Source organism: Dysidea avara, chromosome 8, assembly GCF_963678975.1.
Source record: "Dysidea avara chromosome 8, odDysAvar1.4, whole genome shotgun sequence".
Taxonomy (NCBI): Eukaryota; Metazoa; Porifera; class Demospongiae; order Dictyoceratida; family Dysideidae; genus Dysidea; species Dysidea avara.
This window is the reverse complement of record NC_089279.1, coordinates 27,611,258-27,629,560: the sequence shown is the minus strand read 5'-3', so window position 1 is coordinate 27,629,560 and position 18,303 is coordinate 27,611,258. Positions and strand designations below refer to the sequence as shown.

The 18,303-nt window shown below is 37.2% G+C and overlaps 1 protein-coding gene across 1 annotated transcript; it reads right to left on the bottom strand.

The window, feature by feature from the left end:
- Positions 1–11,255: 11,255 nt before the first annotated feature.
- On the bottom strand, positions 11,256–16,816 carry LOC136264312 (uncharacterized). Its single transcript, XM_066059028.1, has 4 exons — positions 16,250–16,816; positions 14,479–16,198; positions 13,973–14,157; positions 11,256–11,752 (listed from the first exon to the last, which is right to left on the bottom strand). Exons 1-4 carry the CDS (start codon positions 16,732–16,734, stop codon positions 11,476–11,478), a joined length of 2,667 nt encoding a protein of 888 aa, XP_065915100.1. The 5' UTR covers positions 16,735–16,816; the 3' UTR covers positions 11,256–11,475.
- Positions 16,817–18,303: the final 1,487 nt, after the last annotated feature.

Below are 18,303 nucleotides of genomic sequence, written 5' to 3'. Positions count from 1 at the left end.
CAATGAATTAACTGCATGGCAATGCATAAAGCCCATTGATCATGCATGTATATCATGAAAGTAGCCTCCACATGCCATTTCAAAGCATATATTTTCAAAAATTTCCTCGAAGGAGCATGCCCCCAGACTCCCTAGCTTGACACATGCAGTTGATTATTTCATGGAAGAGATATCTCTGACTTAAATATCATATCGGATCAATAAAAAGTATAGTGTGCATGACTATGACCTCTGTTGCAGTCCATGGATGGCCTGACCACTCAAAATATCTCCAGAGTAAGTCAGTTTTTTTTTTTTGTGTTGAGTACAATTAAACTAGTCTAACAATTGAAGCATGGTATACTGTTGCATTAACTAAGCTGGAGCATGACATGTAGAAAAGTACTCAGAGTCTTTTGAAACAATTTCTTCCATCCAACCAGAGAATCAACCTGCAAATGCTGTACCACTCATGCTTGAAAGTGTTTGTGAATCAGTTGAGTCACAAGCAGACCCTCTCAATTACGTCAATGTATAACTTACTTTGCCTCGGTAAAAAAAATTTTTTCTGGCTAGCTACGCCACTGGATCTGCGAAAACCGTTCTTATCGCCCAAGACAGGAAGTTTGATTTTTTTTTCCCACAAGCACAAAGCTTAATGAATGCACTATCAAATTTCACTGTCACAGTAGACCAGAATAAAGTGGTCTGCTTTTGCTGGCTGCTTTTTTAAAGCACAGTGGCGAGTCGTACGAGTGATCTGGACGAGGGTGTGGAGTCTTGATGGAGTCATTATTATTATTATTATTATTATTATTATTATTATTGTTTACTGAGCAGTCAGCCCTGCTGGTGTGCTCAGGAATCACATAAACAAATACATTAGGTACAATAATATGATTGGAGTCTAGCTGTAAATAGATCAGTATCTGCAATTTCAATTGTGTCAGTTGGTAGTATGTTCCACTCGTTTATTGTTCTTGAGAAATAGCTGTTTTGGTATGCCGTGGTGGATGAGGTAGGTAAAATATAGTCCTGGCCAACCAGAAGATAGCTTAGTCTGGCGCCGCCCGCTCCTTCGCAAAAAGTAAGAGTCTGGTGAAATACAAATACTAAATCATTTCAAAAGGAATTCAGTAGACAATATGCATGCTATATTATTCGAAAGAAAAATGATCAATTACAGTAGTGCGGCGACGCTTTCCAAAAAAAGTTGACGGTGAACGACTACCGAAATTTTGTGAAAATCCCATACATAAGTATGGGTAGCTAATGCGGCTCAGACTATAACTCACCACTAATGCTACAGGCAGGCTTTCTCTCGCCAGGTGTGTTACCTCCTAGATAGAAGAAATCACCTCTCCGTAAGAAACGCTGATAACTTCGCTAGGACTATAACTCACCACTAATGCTACGGGAAACCTTTCGCTCGCTAGTTATACTATCTCCTGGGTAGAAGAAGTCACCGCTCTGTAAGAATCGCTGATACTGCCACGATATGAATCAATTCGCACTTAATTCACCGTCAAAAGATCACGTGCTTATTAGAATGTTTTCGGTATGCATATTGTCTATTAGACAGCGCCCATAATACTTGTTGCGTCAGATGATTGCACAAAAGCATTGTGTTGCCAAGGCGATTTCTGTGTGAACGTCATTGGCATGCATTAATTGGCTACCGCCGAATCTGGGCGGTAGAAATGATTTAGTATCTGTATTTCATCAGACGGGTATTGGTAAAACCGGGAGGGGAAACGGAGATTTCTTGGTAAAACCGGGACCGGGATATTTTTGCATTAGTCTAAAGATGGTTTATTGATGCAGAAGAGCACTCATGCAAGTAGTCTCCCCTCCTTTAAAACATGAGGATAATATTATTATTAGGTCAATGAAACTTGATTAGCAGTTACGCGTCACCGCCCGCATGCTTTTGATACACCCGCATGGAATTTCATTATTGGTATTTCAGATCGAAATATATATAATAATCTTGAATAATGCTTTACAGAATAATAATTCTGAGGGTCTACCAGTGACCTACACTGATAGCCTAGCATACATTAAAAAATAACTATACACTAACATTTACATACTTAGTTACAAGTGGTTAAAATTGTTAGATGCAGAATTCTTGGAACAACGGGAACAGGGACAAAGGTAATGGAAACAACAGAGTGAATTGTCAAAGTTAGCTAGGAAATGATTCCATAAAAATTTCTTCAATTTTTGTTTTATTACAGTTAGTGATTGTGTATGATCAATTATTGGCAAAGAGTTCCATAGTCTAGGTAGGCGAAAAAAATAGGAGTTCATAGCTGCATTGGTATGGGCTGTCTTGTGGTGTAGTTTGATTCCAGAAGATCTAGTAGAACCAGTATTGAAGCTGACATAGTTCAGGATATTGAACTTATCTGTAGGAGTTTTAAGTGATTTGATGAAAAAGAGGATGTCAGATATTCATAAATATACATCAATGGCAACATACCTAGTTGGGTCAATCTAGTCCTGTAGTCTGAAGTGTAATCAGAGAGTATGAATTTAGTAGCACGTCTTTGTACTTTCTCAATTAATTCTATGTCTTTCAACAAATAAGGTCTCCACAATGTGGAGCAGTATAGCAATTTAGATCTCACTAATGAAATGTATAGGGATTTTCTAGCCTGAGGACAATGCGAATCCTTGAATACTCTGCATAGCAGTCCAAGTGACTTGTAGGCTTTAGAGGAAATCATTTCATAATGCTTTCTCCATGACAACGAGTTAGTGAAAATAATCCCTAGGTCTTTGTAACTGGGTGATTCATTGATTATATGGTCATTTACGATGTACTGAGAGTTGAATTTACAATGGAAGTTCATGAATACGAATTTAGAGAGGTTAAATGACAGATGATTGTTAATAGTCCAATTAAATAAAGAGTTGAGGTCTTCTTGAAGCTGCTGTATGTCTAGTATGGAAATGATTTGTCAAAAGCACTTTGTATCATCTGCAAATTCGAGTAGTTGAGATATGATGGTAGATGGCAGATCATTTATAAAGATCAAGAAAAGCAAAGGACTCAGAATGCTTCCCTGGGGAACACCAGAGATTACAGGTAGGAAATCTGACAGGCGGTTTTCAACAGAGATACACTGGGATCTGTTACTTAAATAGCTGTTAAACCAGTTCCATAGAGTGCCTGTGATTCCTATGTTCCATAATTTAACCAATAATTCATTGTGTGGCACACTATCAAAGGCTTTCCTGAAGTCAATGTAGATGGTGTCTATTTCTTCCCTCGAAGTGATTAGCTGATGAAAGTAGATGAGAAGTTGTTGTTGAGTTGAAGCGTTACTTTGAAAACCAAATTGATGCGGAGTGATGGAGGGAGCTATTGTATTTATCACTTTGTCATAAACTAATCTTTCTAGCACTTTAGAGATGACACAAAGGAGTGAAATTGGTCGATAGCTGGCAACAGAAGTTTTGTCTCCAGATTTGAACACAGGAATTATTTTGTGTGTTTTCCATTCAGAGGGTAAGTTTCTGCTACATAAGATACTCCATTAGAGCAGTCACTTTTACTCTAATAGAGCAATCAGCTATACTCTAATGGAAGAATCACTTGTTATAGATTAGTAAGGTATTTATGCAAGAGTAATCAATGTAGATCTCACTGTTTTTGGCAGAAATCTTCATGTTTGGGATATGTGTTGTGCTTTTGGAAAAAATCAATAATGATTAATAACCGCCCGCCTGCATCAAGTTTTCAAAATTCTGAGTGAGAAACTGGCAATCAAGTTTCATTGGCCTTATACGAACTTACAAAAGATCAAGATAGTCTAATAGAGCAATCAGCCGGCCACTCTATAGAGCAGTCTGTCTCTTAACAGTCTCATATTCTGTTTCTTAACTGCCACTAAATGCCAGTAGCTTGTTAATGTATTTTTAATATTAACAAGGTGAAAAGTCATAGTGCTTTCAAATTTAAAATCTTGCTGGATGGGAATCATACTCCCAAAATGTCACCCATATCATTGTCTTTCCTTTTGTAGCTGTACGCTTGATGTGATGACTTTCATTGCTATAAGCTTACCCAGACTCTTTGACCTGCTCCACTGATTTTATTCTACTGAGTGACTGTTGCTCTGGTTGTTTAGACAATTACTGGATTCAGATGGTGCGCGCACTTTCACAGTTAGCTATTGACGGTTTATAAATTCAATAAATGTTTGGAGTTTGTACAGCAAGAAATTTTCTTTGTGGGTTAGCAATAAAAGTTTCTTAAATTATCAGACTGATGTGATTGATTGATTTATAAATTACCCTCTGAGTCTCTGACAATTGGCAACTACCATTCTTCCTTGTCAGAGCAACAAACAATACAGACAAAATTAATGAACATATAGCTAGCTAACAAGTACAAAACTTAACACACGCATACAAAACAATTATACGTGGATACAAATGCAACAATTAACTTAAGGCAAATTATAAAAATGATTGAACAAATACACACAAAAAATATTTTAAAAAACCAGCAAGAACAGATACAACAGAGATTGGTATGAAGTTGCCAGGATTGTCCAAATCATCATGCACCTTTATGAACTGGAGTATATGTGATCATGAGCACTTCCTGTCTGAAGGAACAACTCCACTCTGCAATGAACGTGAACAGTATAAGGTAGCCAATAGAGCAGCCTATTTCTTTCAGGAACCTAATGCCATCTGGACCTGTGGACTTCCTAGGGCAAGTTACTTTGTAAAAGTAACTAGTTACATATTACATATTACTTGCAACTGAACTATTTAGTTACAGTTACATATTACCCATAAAATAAAGTAACTGTAATAATATTACATATTATATTACTTTGTGTCCACAGCCTTAAGCTGTCATGTGTGAAACTACCACCTTATCACGTTACATGATTGCGTTGTTGGACAATATGCAAATCTTGGTTATAAGTAGGCATTCCAGTATCCGAGATTTTTTAATAAAAAAATTCTCCGTATATTCCCCAATAGAACCCTGGCACAAAATGACAACTCGCGTTTAACTTGGGATTGCTCCGTCGTCTGAGTTCCAATGAGGATGAAAATCGCTGTGGGGTTTGTCCACACGCTGATCATCATGAAAATCTTAGTTTTATCGTGCGCGTTACATATAAGTACGTTTTGTGTTGTTTTGTAATCTTTTCAAGCCTTGTAATATATGTAGAATACTTTAAAACTTTAAAAAACGTACTGTCGGGTGGAAGGTAGTCACTGGTGCTTACTTTAAAGTGCGTAGTTACTTCACTCGGGTTAGCGATTTTCAGCTCCAGAGCAATTTTCTAATGGCTGAGTCATCAGCTCAAAAGTATGAACCACTTCAAAGTCGGCATAACAATGCCATAATTGAACCACAACTCCACCTTAGGTATTGTTGCATCATTGTGGCACCTCCACTTTAGTTGTTTACCTTTCTAAGTTGTTAACTTGATGTTTTTACCAACTTGAGATAGCCACTTGCCTATATGCCCAAGTAAAAATGAGTCTTGCAAGAATCTTGCAAGATGGATGTATAACAAGAGTCTTTCATGTAACTTGCATGATTTTTGAACATGGTCTAGGGAAGAGAAAATCTTGAGAACACCTTGCAAGAATCATGCATGTACCATCTTACAAGAAGTATGCAGGAATCATGCAAGTAAAGAAAAAGTAATCAAACACTCTTAAGTTAATTAGTAAAGTATTGTGCCCCTTGTTGCACCCGTGGGTATCCGGTATCCACCTGACCACAAATTGGATCTACAGGTATGATGAAACACATGTAACAATTAAGAGTATATTGGTATAAGGTTTACAACTCACAGCATTTGTATTTATCCTTACTTAACTCTGTTAACAAAATGTATAAGAAACCTATATCAAAAGTGTTTGGTTTCGATTGTGGGTTTTGGTTTATATTATAATTTTGCAGTGATGATATGGTCATATTTGCTTGAGTTAAATTATGCTTAGAATGCCACAAACCTAACCATATGCTTACCAAAATTTTGGGATCTAAGTAGGGTGGTTTGAGTATACTCACTGTAGTGTGGAAAGTTCCGTACCAAAGTGGCAAGCAGTTCATCTAAGTAGCTACAGTATAAGCAACTTCTCTTTGTTTCACTACTTTTAACCTATTCCATTGTTTTATTACTTTGTTTTGCTACTTTTTCATCCATAATCCTAAAGATATACTGCTACTTGGTCTCTTTAAGGATGGAGGGATATGCAATCACAACTTTTTTGTGCTGCAATTTGTATGATTGACATAAATAGTTACATTCACTTAACTAGCTGCTACAGCAGAGTTAATGCTTTGACAATATAGGATTTACTCTAAAATATAGAATGGCGTACTTTAAAAACAAGTTGATCATATTGATTCTGGTGATTTTGATGTCCCTCATGATATCATACAGGTAATAGAATAAGAAGTTATATTTGCACTTTTCTCTACTATTATCCATGCCATCTCTTATTAGAAATTATATAGTGTATGAAAAAGAAATTTGTTGTGAGAAACTAAGAATTTATATAAATAGTTACTGTAAGATGCACGCTGCTGCAAGCAGGCATAAATTTTACTAAGTCTCCTGAACAGACCCTTGATATGAGTTTGTACAACTTGAAAACTCGTAGCTATAAGAACAACTTGATCCATATAATATAGCCGTGTGACAACAGTATGATAAAAGCATCAGAAGTTTTCAAACCTGGCTTGGTCAACCTGAAGAGATCTGTGCATGTACAATATTTGGGCTCGGCAAGATATAATAAACTGTTGAAAATCAGATATATAAAACTAATGTACACACTGATTGATCCCTAACTCTGTTCACTAACTGCATCCGAATTCGTGCATATGACTCTCACCAGAGCTGCACATCATAGAAGAAAATAGCTAGCCGCTTCTATATATAACTTTAGGGCAAAGATTCAACAATTGTCAGTGTCACTATAATGGTTCTTTGGGCTAACGTTGTGTAATAATAGGCCCTGCCTCCTGTGTCTGCTGCTTCCATAGCATCAACTGCTGCTGCTATTTTAGCTGCAGCTTCTTCAACTTCTGCCACATGCTTCATTAGCTGCTATGCCGCTAATGCTGTTGTTTTAGCAGCTGCTTTAGCTGCAGCAGCAACTGTTTTAGCTTCTTAGCTGCTTTGGCTGTTGCTTTAGCTGCAACAGCTGCTACTTTAGCTGCAGCAGCTACTGCTTTAGCTGCAATAGCTGCTGCTTTAAATATAGCAGCTACTGCTTTTAGCTGCAACAGCTATGTCTTTAGCTGCAGCAGCTACTGCTTTAGCTGCAACAGCTATCTCTTTAGCTGCAGCAGCTACTGCTTTTAGCTTCAGCAGCTACTGCTTTAAATATAGCAGCTACTGCTAAATATAGCAGCTACTGCTTTTAGCTGCAACAGCTATGTCTTTAGCTGCAGTAGCTACTGCTTTTAGCTTCACCAACTACTGCTTTAGCTGTGACAGCTACTGCTTTAGCTGCGACAGCTACTGCTTTAGCTATGACAGCTACTGCTTTAGCTGTGACAGCTACTGCTTTAGCTACAGCAGCTACTACTTTTAGCTGCAACAGCTATGTCTTTAGCTGCAGTAGCTACTGCTTTAGCTGCGACAGCTACTGCTTTAGCTACAGCAGCTACTACTTTTAGCTGCAGTAGCTACTGCTTTAGCTACAGCAGCTACTACTTTTAGCTGCAGCAGTTACTGTTTTGCTGTAGTTGAAGTTTCTTTATCTGCTCTATATTTTTTAGCCTATGTCATTTTTAGCTGCAGTTGTTTTAGCCAGCTGCTTCTTTAGCTACAGTTGCAGCAAGCTACTATAGCTGCAGCTTCGCTACTATAGCTGCAGCTTCATTAGCTGTTTTAGCTAGTGCTACTGCTGCAATTTCTTAGTTAGAGTTTCTTTAGTTGATGTATAGTTGCTCCTGTTACTTGTACTGCTTAAATTTAGCTGCAACTCATTTTAGCTGTTGATGTTGCTGCTGCTGCTGCCTCAGCTGCTGTCACTTCAATTATTATTGCTACTACTTAACTACTACTACTTACCTATTGTGTAGTTTGCTGCATTGCTGCTGTTTTAATTTCTTATGCTTCTGCTGCTACTGTTAAAGTTGCTTTAGTTGCTGCATTTATGAATTATGTGCTACTTATAAAGGGATCTACAAAATTTCATAAGGTAGAATCGAAACCTACTTGTATATGATAATATTATGAGAGAGTCTGTGGAAATTTTCTGAGGTTTCAGAAGCTTTGAGCTATTTTCATTGGGTTTTTGAGTTTTAATATGCAAGCCACTTCTTGCTATACATGGTAAGATATTATCATTAAAGCTCCTTGCAAGATGTGTCTTGCTGTTCGCAAGGTAAGATATTATCATGAAAGTTACTTACAAGATGTGCCTTGCTATTCACAAGGCAAGATATTATCTTGAAAGTTACTTGCAAGATGTGTCTTGCTGTTCACAAGGTAAGATATCATCTTGAAAGTTACTTGCAAGATGTGTCTTGCTGTTCACAAGGTAAGATATCATCTTGAAAGTTACTTGCAAGATGTGTCTTGCGAAGATGTTTGCATGCAAGATACTTGAAAGATTACTTCAAGATAATTGAAACATGACTAATTCTTGAAAGATACTTGAAAGACATTTTTGATGGGGTGGGTATACACCATTGTATTGAGAAGTGTGCAATAGGTAAAGCATATTTGCTCACCACAAAGTATACAAAGATCGCTGAGATCCAATAAGACCTAAGTTACTCTCATTACATGTACAAACTTGCAGCTAGAAGCAACTACAGTTTCAAGATAGTCCAGATTGCTAGATGGCTTCCTGATTCAATTGTGCCATTTTTCCCTTTAAAATGTATGGGGGGCCCTGGAGAAAAAATGTACCTTTTTTCAGTTTTTAAGCACTGTGCATGCCAAAGTAGCTAATTCCAACCCAACAAACTATATATTTCTGAGATCGGCAATCAATACTCTATCTATTGAACATATAAAAAGCCTGTTTTTCCAAAATTTAAAAATCGGGCTGGAATGCCTATTATAAGTAAGAAGCTGGTGAATAAGCTTCATTCAGTAGGCCTCGTTACTTCGTTGTGGCTAGGCGTTACTCAGAGGATAGCTAACAAGACTAGTAACTTCGTTACTTGTAGTAATAATATTACGTAATATTAGACTCGTTCTATACAGTAACTATATTACTTAAGTAACGCGTTACATTTGTAAGTTAAGTAACTTGCGTTATACGTATTTCAGTATCTGTTTTAATGGCGTAATTCGTTATATTACTTTGTTACCACAAAAGTAATAATATTACATAACGCATTACATAAGTAACGCGTTACTCCCAACACTGCCTAGGATCCAGAGAGTTCAGATGAGAGAAGACCAAAGATTCATGCAGAAATCTCAGCAAAAGTGAATGGATTTATTAGTGTCACATGAAGAAGCATGGTATTGCAAAATTGTCAGCTAGCAGATTGATGTGATGAAGTGACACATTACTGAATCATTCAATGCTGCTTTTTTGGTATCAATTCTTCCAATTATGTTTATATAATTATTACATGGCATATAGGAATGGAAATTTGTCCTCAAAGTCATGGTAGCTACACCAAGCCAATTAAGATAGATCATTTTCAGTCATCAGTGTTGCAGAGCAAGAATTGTCCACAGAAAGCTTCTTATGATGTAGTCATGCATTTATAAAAGAGATTTCTGATAGTTACGTTCTTGGTCCTTTCCTTAAATAAAATAACATGAATCATTGTCTATATACATGCATTGGCCATATCTCTGGAATGCTTCAAGGTATCAAGTTAATATTTAACACAACATATAGATAAATATTCAGTGCCTTATATTTTAGCTACAAAAGAGAAAAATTGACCATTGAGCCAAATTGAAAAAGGATGCATGCACCTAAAAAATCATGAATAGTGAATATTGTGGCAAATAGTGAACTTCACTACAAATTCTTATTGATGCTCACTATTTGCCATGGTAGCTATTTACTACTCATTTTTACTGTTTGGTTTTCCAAAGTTGGGTCACATTAATGATGTCAATTCATCAGGATGGATTCTCATTTTGAGTTCTGTCCCCATGCACAGTCCCTGAAGTAATGCATGCCGATGTAAACACTATATTCTATAAGTCCAATCCATTAGTATTGGGGGTCAGACTCACTATTGTCCTTATCATGCTATGGCTTGTTCCACTGATTTAATGGTGGTAGCTATACTGTATTAAATTTTAATGCATTAGCCTGGCAACATCTTAACCCCCAACACTAATGGATTGGACTTATAGAATATAGTGTTTACATCGGCATGCATCACTTCAGGGACTGTGCATGGGGACAGAACTCAAAATGAGAATTTTTCCCAAAGATAAATTTTGATTTAGTGGAACAATTAAGTATAGCAAAGCATGAGGTGGAGCAGGTCAAAGACAGGCAATCCTGGTTTAAAAACTATCTAAAATGGAGGAAAACTTAGCTGTTGGCTACTTCTTCAGTGGATGATCTGGAAGGTAAGAAATTGCTGTAAAATGTGCGAAAATTTAATATGTGTAGCTACCACCACTGGCCAGCTACAACACTCTGAGTCTCGATACTTTTATATTGGGCAATAAAACCGGTTTTCCCAGAGACAGTCACATATGGTGGCTGGAATTGCCAGGCCAGGCTGATACTTCTGTGTTGTCTCCAGTCACTGTACATCATGATGTGGAGAGGGATATTGTAGACTTGTGGAACTTGGGAAGTAGCTATCATTAGTAATGACAGGAAGTTGTATGCTGAGTTGTCTGGGCAGTTAGCAAACGCAGATAAGGTGTTTGGGTGCCAGTCCGTCAGTCCATCTTTGTTGATAAGTCGTCAGTTGGTGCTCATAGACGTGTTTATCTTTCTACTGTTGTGGCCACCTTGTTGTATGGGAGTGACACTTGGGTTGTGAAAGCAGGAGACTAGATCTAGAAGTGTTTCACAATCATTGTGTAAAGAGGATTTTGGAGGTTTTCTTGACAACAGTGGTGGGAACACCTTTCTTCTGAACATTTAGCTGTGGATTTTGGGATGACTGATGGGGTTGGTAAGTTACTGGTGCAGCATCGTCTGTGCTGGTTAGGTCATATGGCAAGGATGAGTGATGATCACCTACCCAAGCAGGTGCTATTTAGCATAGATACATGTAACCATATCAAGGTGCTATAGATGTGTGTAGCTGTGGTGACATGCTGAACCATGAGTATTGAGAGAATCGGCTCACTATTGTACAGCTATGTAGTATATGAATGATTTATTTCGTATACAAAAACTGCACGTGCATGCAAAGTTTATTGTGTATAGAGATTCATACATAACTAAAAGAGTCGAACATTATGTCTCTGACACTGAAACAGTTGGTGTGTGTGCATTAGTCACAGATAATAATAATAATAATGGTTTCTTATACTTCTCTTCTCAGGCATTAAATGTGAAAGAAACTTCATCAATGTTAATATCAACAACACACAGTTGTTGATATGGCTTGTACCAAGCTGTAGAGAAACGCAGAATACATTGCAACTGAATGCCATGAAGAGAGTTTAAGATATTTCGAATTCTACGTCTACTGAATCTTTTTGACTTGCTTCTGCCAGTTAGTGGATAAAGAATGAATTTAAACTTGCCACTGCCTTGTTCAAAACTTGTAAACTCAACTAAGTTTGGAGTCAACTTGTAAGGCAAAAAGATGGACCTAAAAACAACACACACAGTAGTTAAGCACAAAACTATAATCTATAGTAAAACCATTATCAATAAATAAGTGAGTGCAAGTATGCCAGATAATAGAGGTGTACTGATAATTGGATCAGTTGGGTACCAATGTGACGTTTTCAACCATTATCGGTAGTCAACACAAAATTTAGCACTCAAAGAATCAATATTGCAATACCAATAGTTATATTAGTACTATTATTTGCAGTATTAAAAGCATCCTTCTCTCACTACAAACAAATAGAAAGCCTCTTTATTACCTATGTTATAAAGCACTACATTGTGAGAAGCCATATCTCACCATACAAGTGTCACGAAGTGTGTCTAAGGTTTGCCGAATACTCTTATCCAGGTTTTCTGAAAACAGTAACCATTACACTTTAAGAATAAAGAAACATACCACAAGATAAATTAAATGATCTGCCTGCAGGAGGGGATCCAGAATTATAAAGGGGGGGAGTTTCATTCTGGAACATGGTGATTGCAGCTCCAGCCATCTAGCCACCCAATATTTATTTAATAGTAAATAATTACTCTCCAGCAATGAATGTTTCACTGTTAAATCTTACCACAATTTAAGCCTTTAGAAATACAACTAGCTTTATAGCATAATTAAAACGATAATTATTTTTAGAGGCACTTATTGCATATGAAAATGGTGTTCAAGTGATTTTACAGTAAAGAAAGGTAACATGAGTGTTTTGTTACTATAAGTGTTTGCAATAAGTATTTCTTTACTGATCAGCTCATTATGTTACAACAAATTTGAGAAATAAATGGCAGCAGCTCATGAAACTATAGCTATTAAGACTCTTTCAAAAAGTGGGTTCCATGGAACCCCTTGAACCCCCTAGCCAGAGGTATAGCCAGAACCAGGCCCAGACATCAATAATTTAAATATTAAGATTGAAATACTCTAATAGAACAGTCACTCTAATACAGCAGTCAGGCAAATATTTAGCAATAGTAACTACTCTAATAAACTGTGTCCTACAATCAATTTCAGAGGGTATAATGTCCTGGGCGGCATATATACTTACAAATTTCCTGGGGGCATGCCCCAAACTCCCTTAGGTTGGCATATTTTGCATGCCATAGTTTGCTTTCCCTATGCTCACTAGCTACAATGTCATTTAGCTAGGCCCTGGTATGACCAAAAGTCTGGCTACACCCTGGGCTTTACCTACCAGCCATATTGATACCACAAGTAATCTGGACAAGACTTTGAAGGGGTGTGTATTAAACTTTTTGTGGTGCCTGTAACTGTCTGCATAGTGCAATAGAGGCCACAGGTAATCAGCTAGCTATGCTTTATAGTTAAACGTTATACCACTTCTGTTGACCAAAAAAAGTCTTATCAGTATATCTCTACTAAATAATGCACATACCCTTACAGTATAAGCTATATTTCCTTGTTGTTGTTTTTATAAATGTATACAGTCCAAGAAGACACAAAATCAGCAGATTGCGACACTATTCAAACTCATTGGGCAATAGGTGTGCTCGGATAACAGAAAAGTTCAGATAAACAAACCTCATACATTTTGTAATGGACTGGCATGTGGTGCCCCATTACGGCACAAGGACTATTTTTATTACCGTGTCTCTACTAAAAAACTACATACATGTGTACACATACACACTAATATACATTATCCAGTTCACAACTCTGTTACAATTTATATACAGAACTCAGGTTAAAATACTCTAACAGAACATACACATAATTTTATGCAAAATACTCTAATAGAACAATCACTTCCACCGGGCACATGATTTTTGCCTACTTTTTTAAACTTCCATCACTCATAACATTTTGATAACAAACTATTTGGATTATTAATGGCTGGATGATGGAGGGACCACTGTATACAGTACTACCATACTGTGAGATAGACAAGAAGCTACTATTCAACATTGCTCAAACGAGTCCACTAGCTTAGATGTTTTAAATTTGGAGTGGGAAATCTAGATATGTTTCATCACTATTTTCTCAACAGAGTGCAACATCCATTACTCCAAAACAAAAACTTTAATGATATTCAGGTTTGTGGTACATTTAAAGCTTAAAACAGTAGAATGACCATGAAAATCCTCAGATCCACCATTACACAAAAGACTGTAGGTTTAATTGTTTGCAAAATATGCAATTCTATAGTCAACTGTCCCTGTGTCATTGCAATACAATATAATCATTCACCTGGTAAGGACAATTAGCAATGATCCGTAAGCTTTCTCAAATCTTCTCCAGAATGCATGACCTTCAATGTCAAGCTGTAGATAAGATGGCTTCTGCATTTCTTTTGGCTTAGTTCCAACAACAGTAATTACAAAACCACAGTGGTTGTATTCTTCTCCACTGCTTTCAATTGCAAAGGAATTAATCTGCATCAAATTAAAACTGCATGATAATTATCATTAACAGACCTCAGCATTACAGTATATTACAGAGTTTTACTTGTGAAGAATAACTTATGATAGCAAGAACAGGCAGCTTTGAGCAATCTATTAATGATAAATGAAAGAGAAGTTTCAAAATTGGTATATTAAACATTTCAGGAAAAAAACTGACAATGGTACTGTTGACAGGCACACCACATAGAAGTATTGAATGTACATAGACAAAACAGACACACAGTCTACGCACTGCTCACACTCTGTTGCAACAATATTATGCATGCTTTTGTTATGTAGCTACATGCATACCTTCACTTTTCCCACTGACTGTTTATCAAAGGATTCCAGTATGGTTGTTATTGCATACAGCAACATCAGCAATACAATAATTGTTATAGTGAGGCCAACTAACACTGGACTAGAAAGTTTAGCAAAACCACTCACTGCAGCTGACGACCAAAACACATAATCATAAACTACATTAAGAGCAGTACTGGACTGCTGAGGTGATATCTTGTAATGGTCTACAAATTCCCAATGTGTGTAATCACTTAGTAAAAGATGAATGATCACTGGAGTTACTTGATTAAAAGTGTCATTAATGAACATTTCGTACTGTTGATACTGCACAGCCAGAAATATTACCCCTAATCCCAAGACCACAAGAACAATTGGGAACATTAACGAATTCTGGAACACTCTGTATGCTAACCATGTTAGATAGAAGAATATGTATAGCACGCATATTGTGAGGAGTGATTTTGACTGGAATGGAATAGACAGCAGTACCAGAATTAGCACTACAATTACACCTTGATGGCGATATTTATCATAAAGTGAGTACAATAACATTGCACATAAAATGCAGCAGGTATAGTAAATCAATGGTGACTGAAGCACAGAACAAAATGCAATACCAAAAACTGTAGCTCCTATCAACAGTAAGAGCAGTGACAAAGGTGGATCTGAGCGATATATATGCCTTCGTAACACTTGGAAAATAACAGTAGGAATACCAACTAATCCAGCAACAACAAATAATCCTCCTTGCAGTAACAATAATAACAGAGAAAGGAATATACTCATCAGGAATCGGTAGCAGAAGAAGTAGCGATTATGTGAGAAGAGAGGTATGTGTAGATGAAAGCAGGCTACACCAATAGAACAAACAAAAGCAAATAAATGTCTCAAATCAAGTGATACAAACCAAATTTCCATGATAAATGGATGGAATAGTTTAGCTAAGCCAATCAGATACCCAAGGTTTGTGAACAATTGTATTAGAAAATACACTTCACCACTATTGTAAAATTTAGCAGCATTAATGTTGAAGGCCACAATACCAACTAAGGAACTGATAACTTGTAACGGAGCAGCACTCTTCAAGGATTGTGATATTAATGCACTGGCTAGTACAGCTTTTAGCATCCAAAAATATTGTGACTTTGAACTTTTGATGTAAAGTATCCCACTTGTGGACAAGCACATTCCAATGACACCAAACCATTGAAAGGTCATTCTGTCAAGTTCAGAACCTATTAAAACCAAACAAGCATTCACTACCAGTTCAATTGAGTGGAGTAACTCTCGATTTGGGAATTCAAGCATAAGAGAAAACCAGAATGGAATTATGCCAAAAATATATAGCCAGAATCCAAAGTCAGGATGGCTTCCTAGAGTTAGCTCTGCTCCAAATCCAGCTATGATTGTCACCAAACCAAACAACAAAGAAACCCAACGTCTAGTTTGAAACAAATTACTGGTATACTGGGGGAGTAAAGGAGCTAAATCCATTGAGAGGAACCATAAACTAAAAGATACTGGAGCAAGCAAAAACGGAAATCGAACAAATCGAATGTACATCATTCCAACAACTACTGTAGCAATTTCCATTACTACCCAACCAGGTCGAATATATTCTCTAAACTCTTGAAACACTCCTGGGTCCTGTCCTTTAGGCCACCAACCAAGTCCTCTCTCAAGACTGTAAACCGCAAATGGAACTAGTGACACACTGATACAGCACAGCCTATAAAAATATCCCATTATACACAAGTTAACATTGTTATATTCAACTCACAGCCCTCCAGCCATTTCGTACTCTTCTTCATTCCAAAACATTATGCCAACACCACCTGCACAAGCTGACATGGAGCCTATTATAGCACACAAACTAATTCCAGACAGTTTCTCCCATGCCAATGTCATGAACAATGTTGAGGCTCCCATTACAAGAAGCCCACCTCCAAAATAGAGAACGTTCAATAGAGTCAAACGGTTGTATAGTCTCATAAATATTCCTGGCTTAGTAACGGGTGTATCACTTGGAATTTCTGTAGGTAGGCCTACTCCTGGACCATCGTCTAAAAGCAAACCCAATCTGATAGCTAAATCCTGCAGCTGTACAAACTGTTCCTTTGATATTATTCCATCCGTTTGTGCAATCCGTAGGTACTCCTTCAGTGAAGTTCGAGGTGAAGTTTCCGCGTGGGTTTCCAAGTCATTCTGGGCGATACTTGCAGCACTTAGTGTAAGCAAAGTAAACAATAAAACAAATGGTGCCATACAGGAATTGGATCTGTCTATATATCAGCGTTGTTTAAGCTGGTTCGCCCCACTCAATCTCTTGCCGTCAACTCCCACTGGTGATGGTAGATATCACGAGACCAGTATAGCCACACCCATAGCTATGTGGTCGCGTGAGTCCAAGGACGCATCACATTAAGTAGGAGTGTACTGTTCATGCCTTTTACATCAATAATGATGATTCTTCTCGTAGGTCTACATTATAAAGTGAACTATGAAACATCATGAATGCATGCATGAAAGCTAAAATGGCTACAGCTTCTGGGGAAATTCTTTGCTCTGTTCAGCCCCCTCACATTAACAGCTTCCTCCTCCACTAGCCACAGCGATAATTTATTGTTTTCAACAGTAGCTCTTGTCATGTCACAGATTCTATAAAGCAACTGATACTGGTTAACAGTCAGACTGCATATGATACCAGTGACAGCTACTTGCATAACGATGCTAAGATAAGATGGACCCTGTGCCAGATGGATCATGATAATTATGGCTTTTATACAGAACCACATAATAAAACGATCAGCCATCATTCAGTGACTCAAACCTTACACAAACCACTGCAGAATAATTTTCATTATCAGCTTAAGACTCAATGCACCTCCATCAGTTCCATTATTCTATTATCGTAGTAACTTATGATACTTCTATATATGTAGGCCATACTGACAGCCATGGGGAACAAAACTAGAAGCTGATAATTAATGGTTATTACCATAATTGGAATTCGGTTGTTACCGTTGCAATAATATGAATGAGCTGTGGTTAGTACTGCTACAGTACTAAAGGCTCTGGCATGTGGGATATTTATTTGGAAATTGAAACTGAAAAGTAAAACTGGTTGAAACTTCACATAAAATGCTACTAATAAGTATCTCTTTACAAAGTCCACCTCATCACCTCCGTAATTTCTGAGACCACTTCATTATAGTGAACATGTCAAGTAAGTCCATAAAAAGCTGATCTGTACTTCATGACCTCATTGATAAAAACCCAAATTGGTCCTCATTATTTACAACCTCAAAATCATTTCCCCTCAATTTGTTAGAAGAACATGGTCAAGATCATGAAGCACACCACAATAGCTTTGGGATGGTCTTATTCATGAGGCTATTTAATTAATTACATGGTTATACATGGCCTCAAATGACATTCTTGTGATTTGAGTAGAGGGAATGGGTCTCGTGGATTCTTTGTAGACATCTTGTGCAAGTCACTCCTATACCACACTGTAAAAAATACCCCAAAATGACAAAAGTACACACTGTTTCACCAGAACTGTTAATTGCTGCTTTAACATTCTAGATGTTTTAACGAAAAGTGACTGGTAATGCAATGACTTTAACAAGAAAATGATGTTACAAAAACAAAAATTCCCTGTTGTCATTTTAACAAGATTAATAGTGTGTTTGCTGTTTTTTGCAGCAGGAATAATAAGTTTTCCGTTAAAATGAAAAAACCTATTTTACAGTGCATGCAATGATAGAAACAGCAGTTTGGCCATGCAAGAACAAATGAAATAACCATGAAAGGTTAGCTATAGCCAGCTAG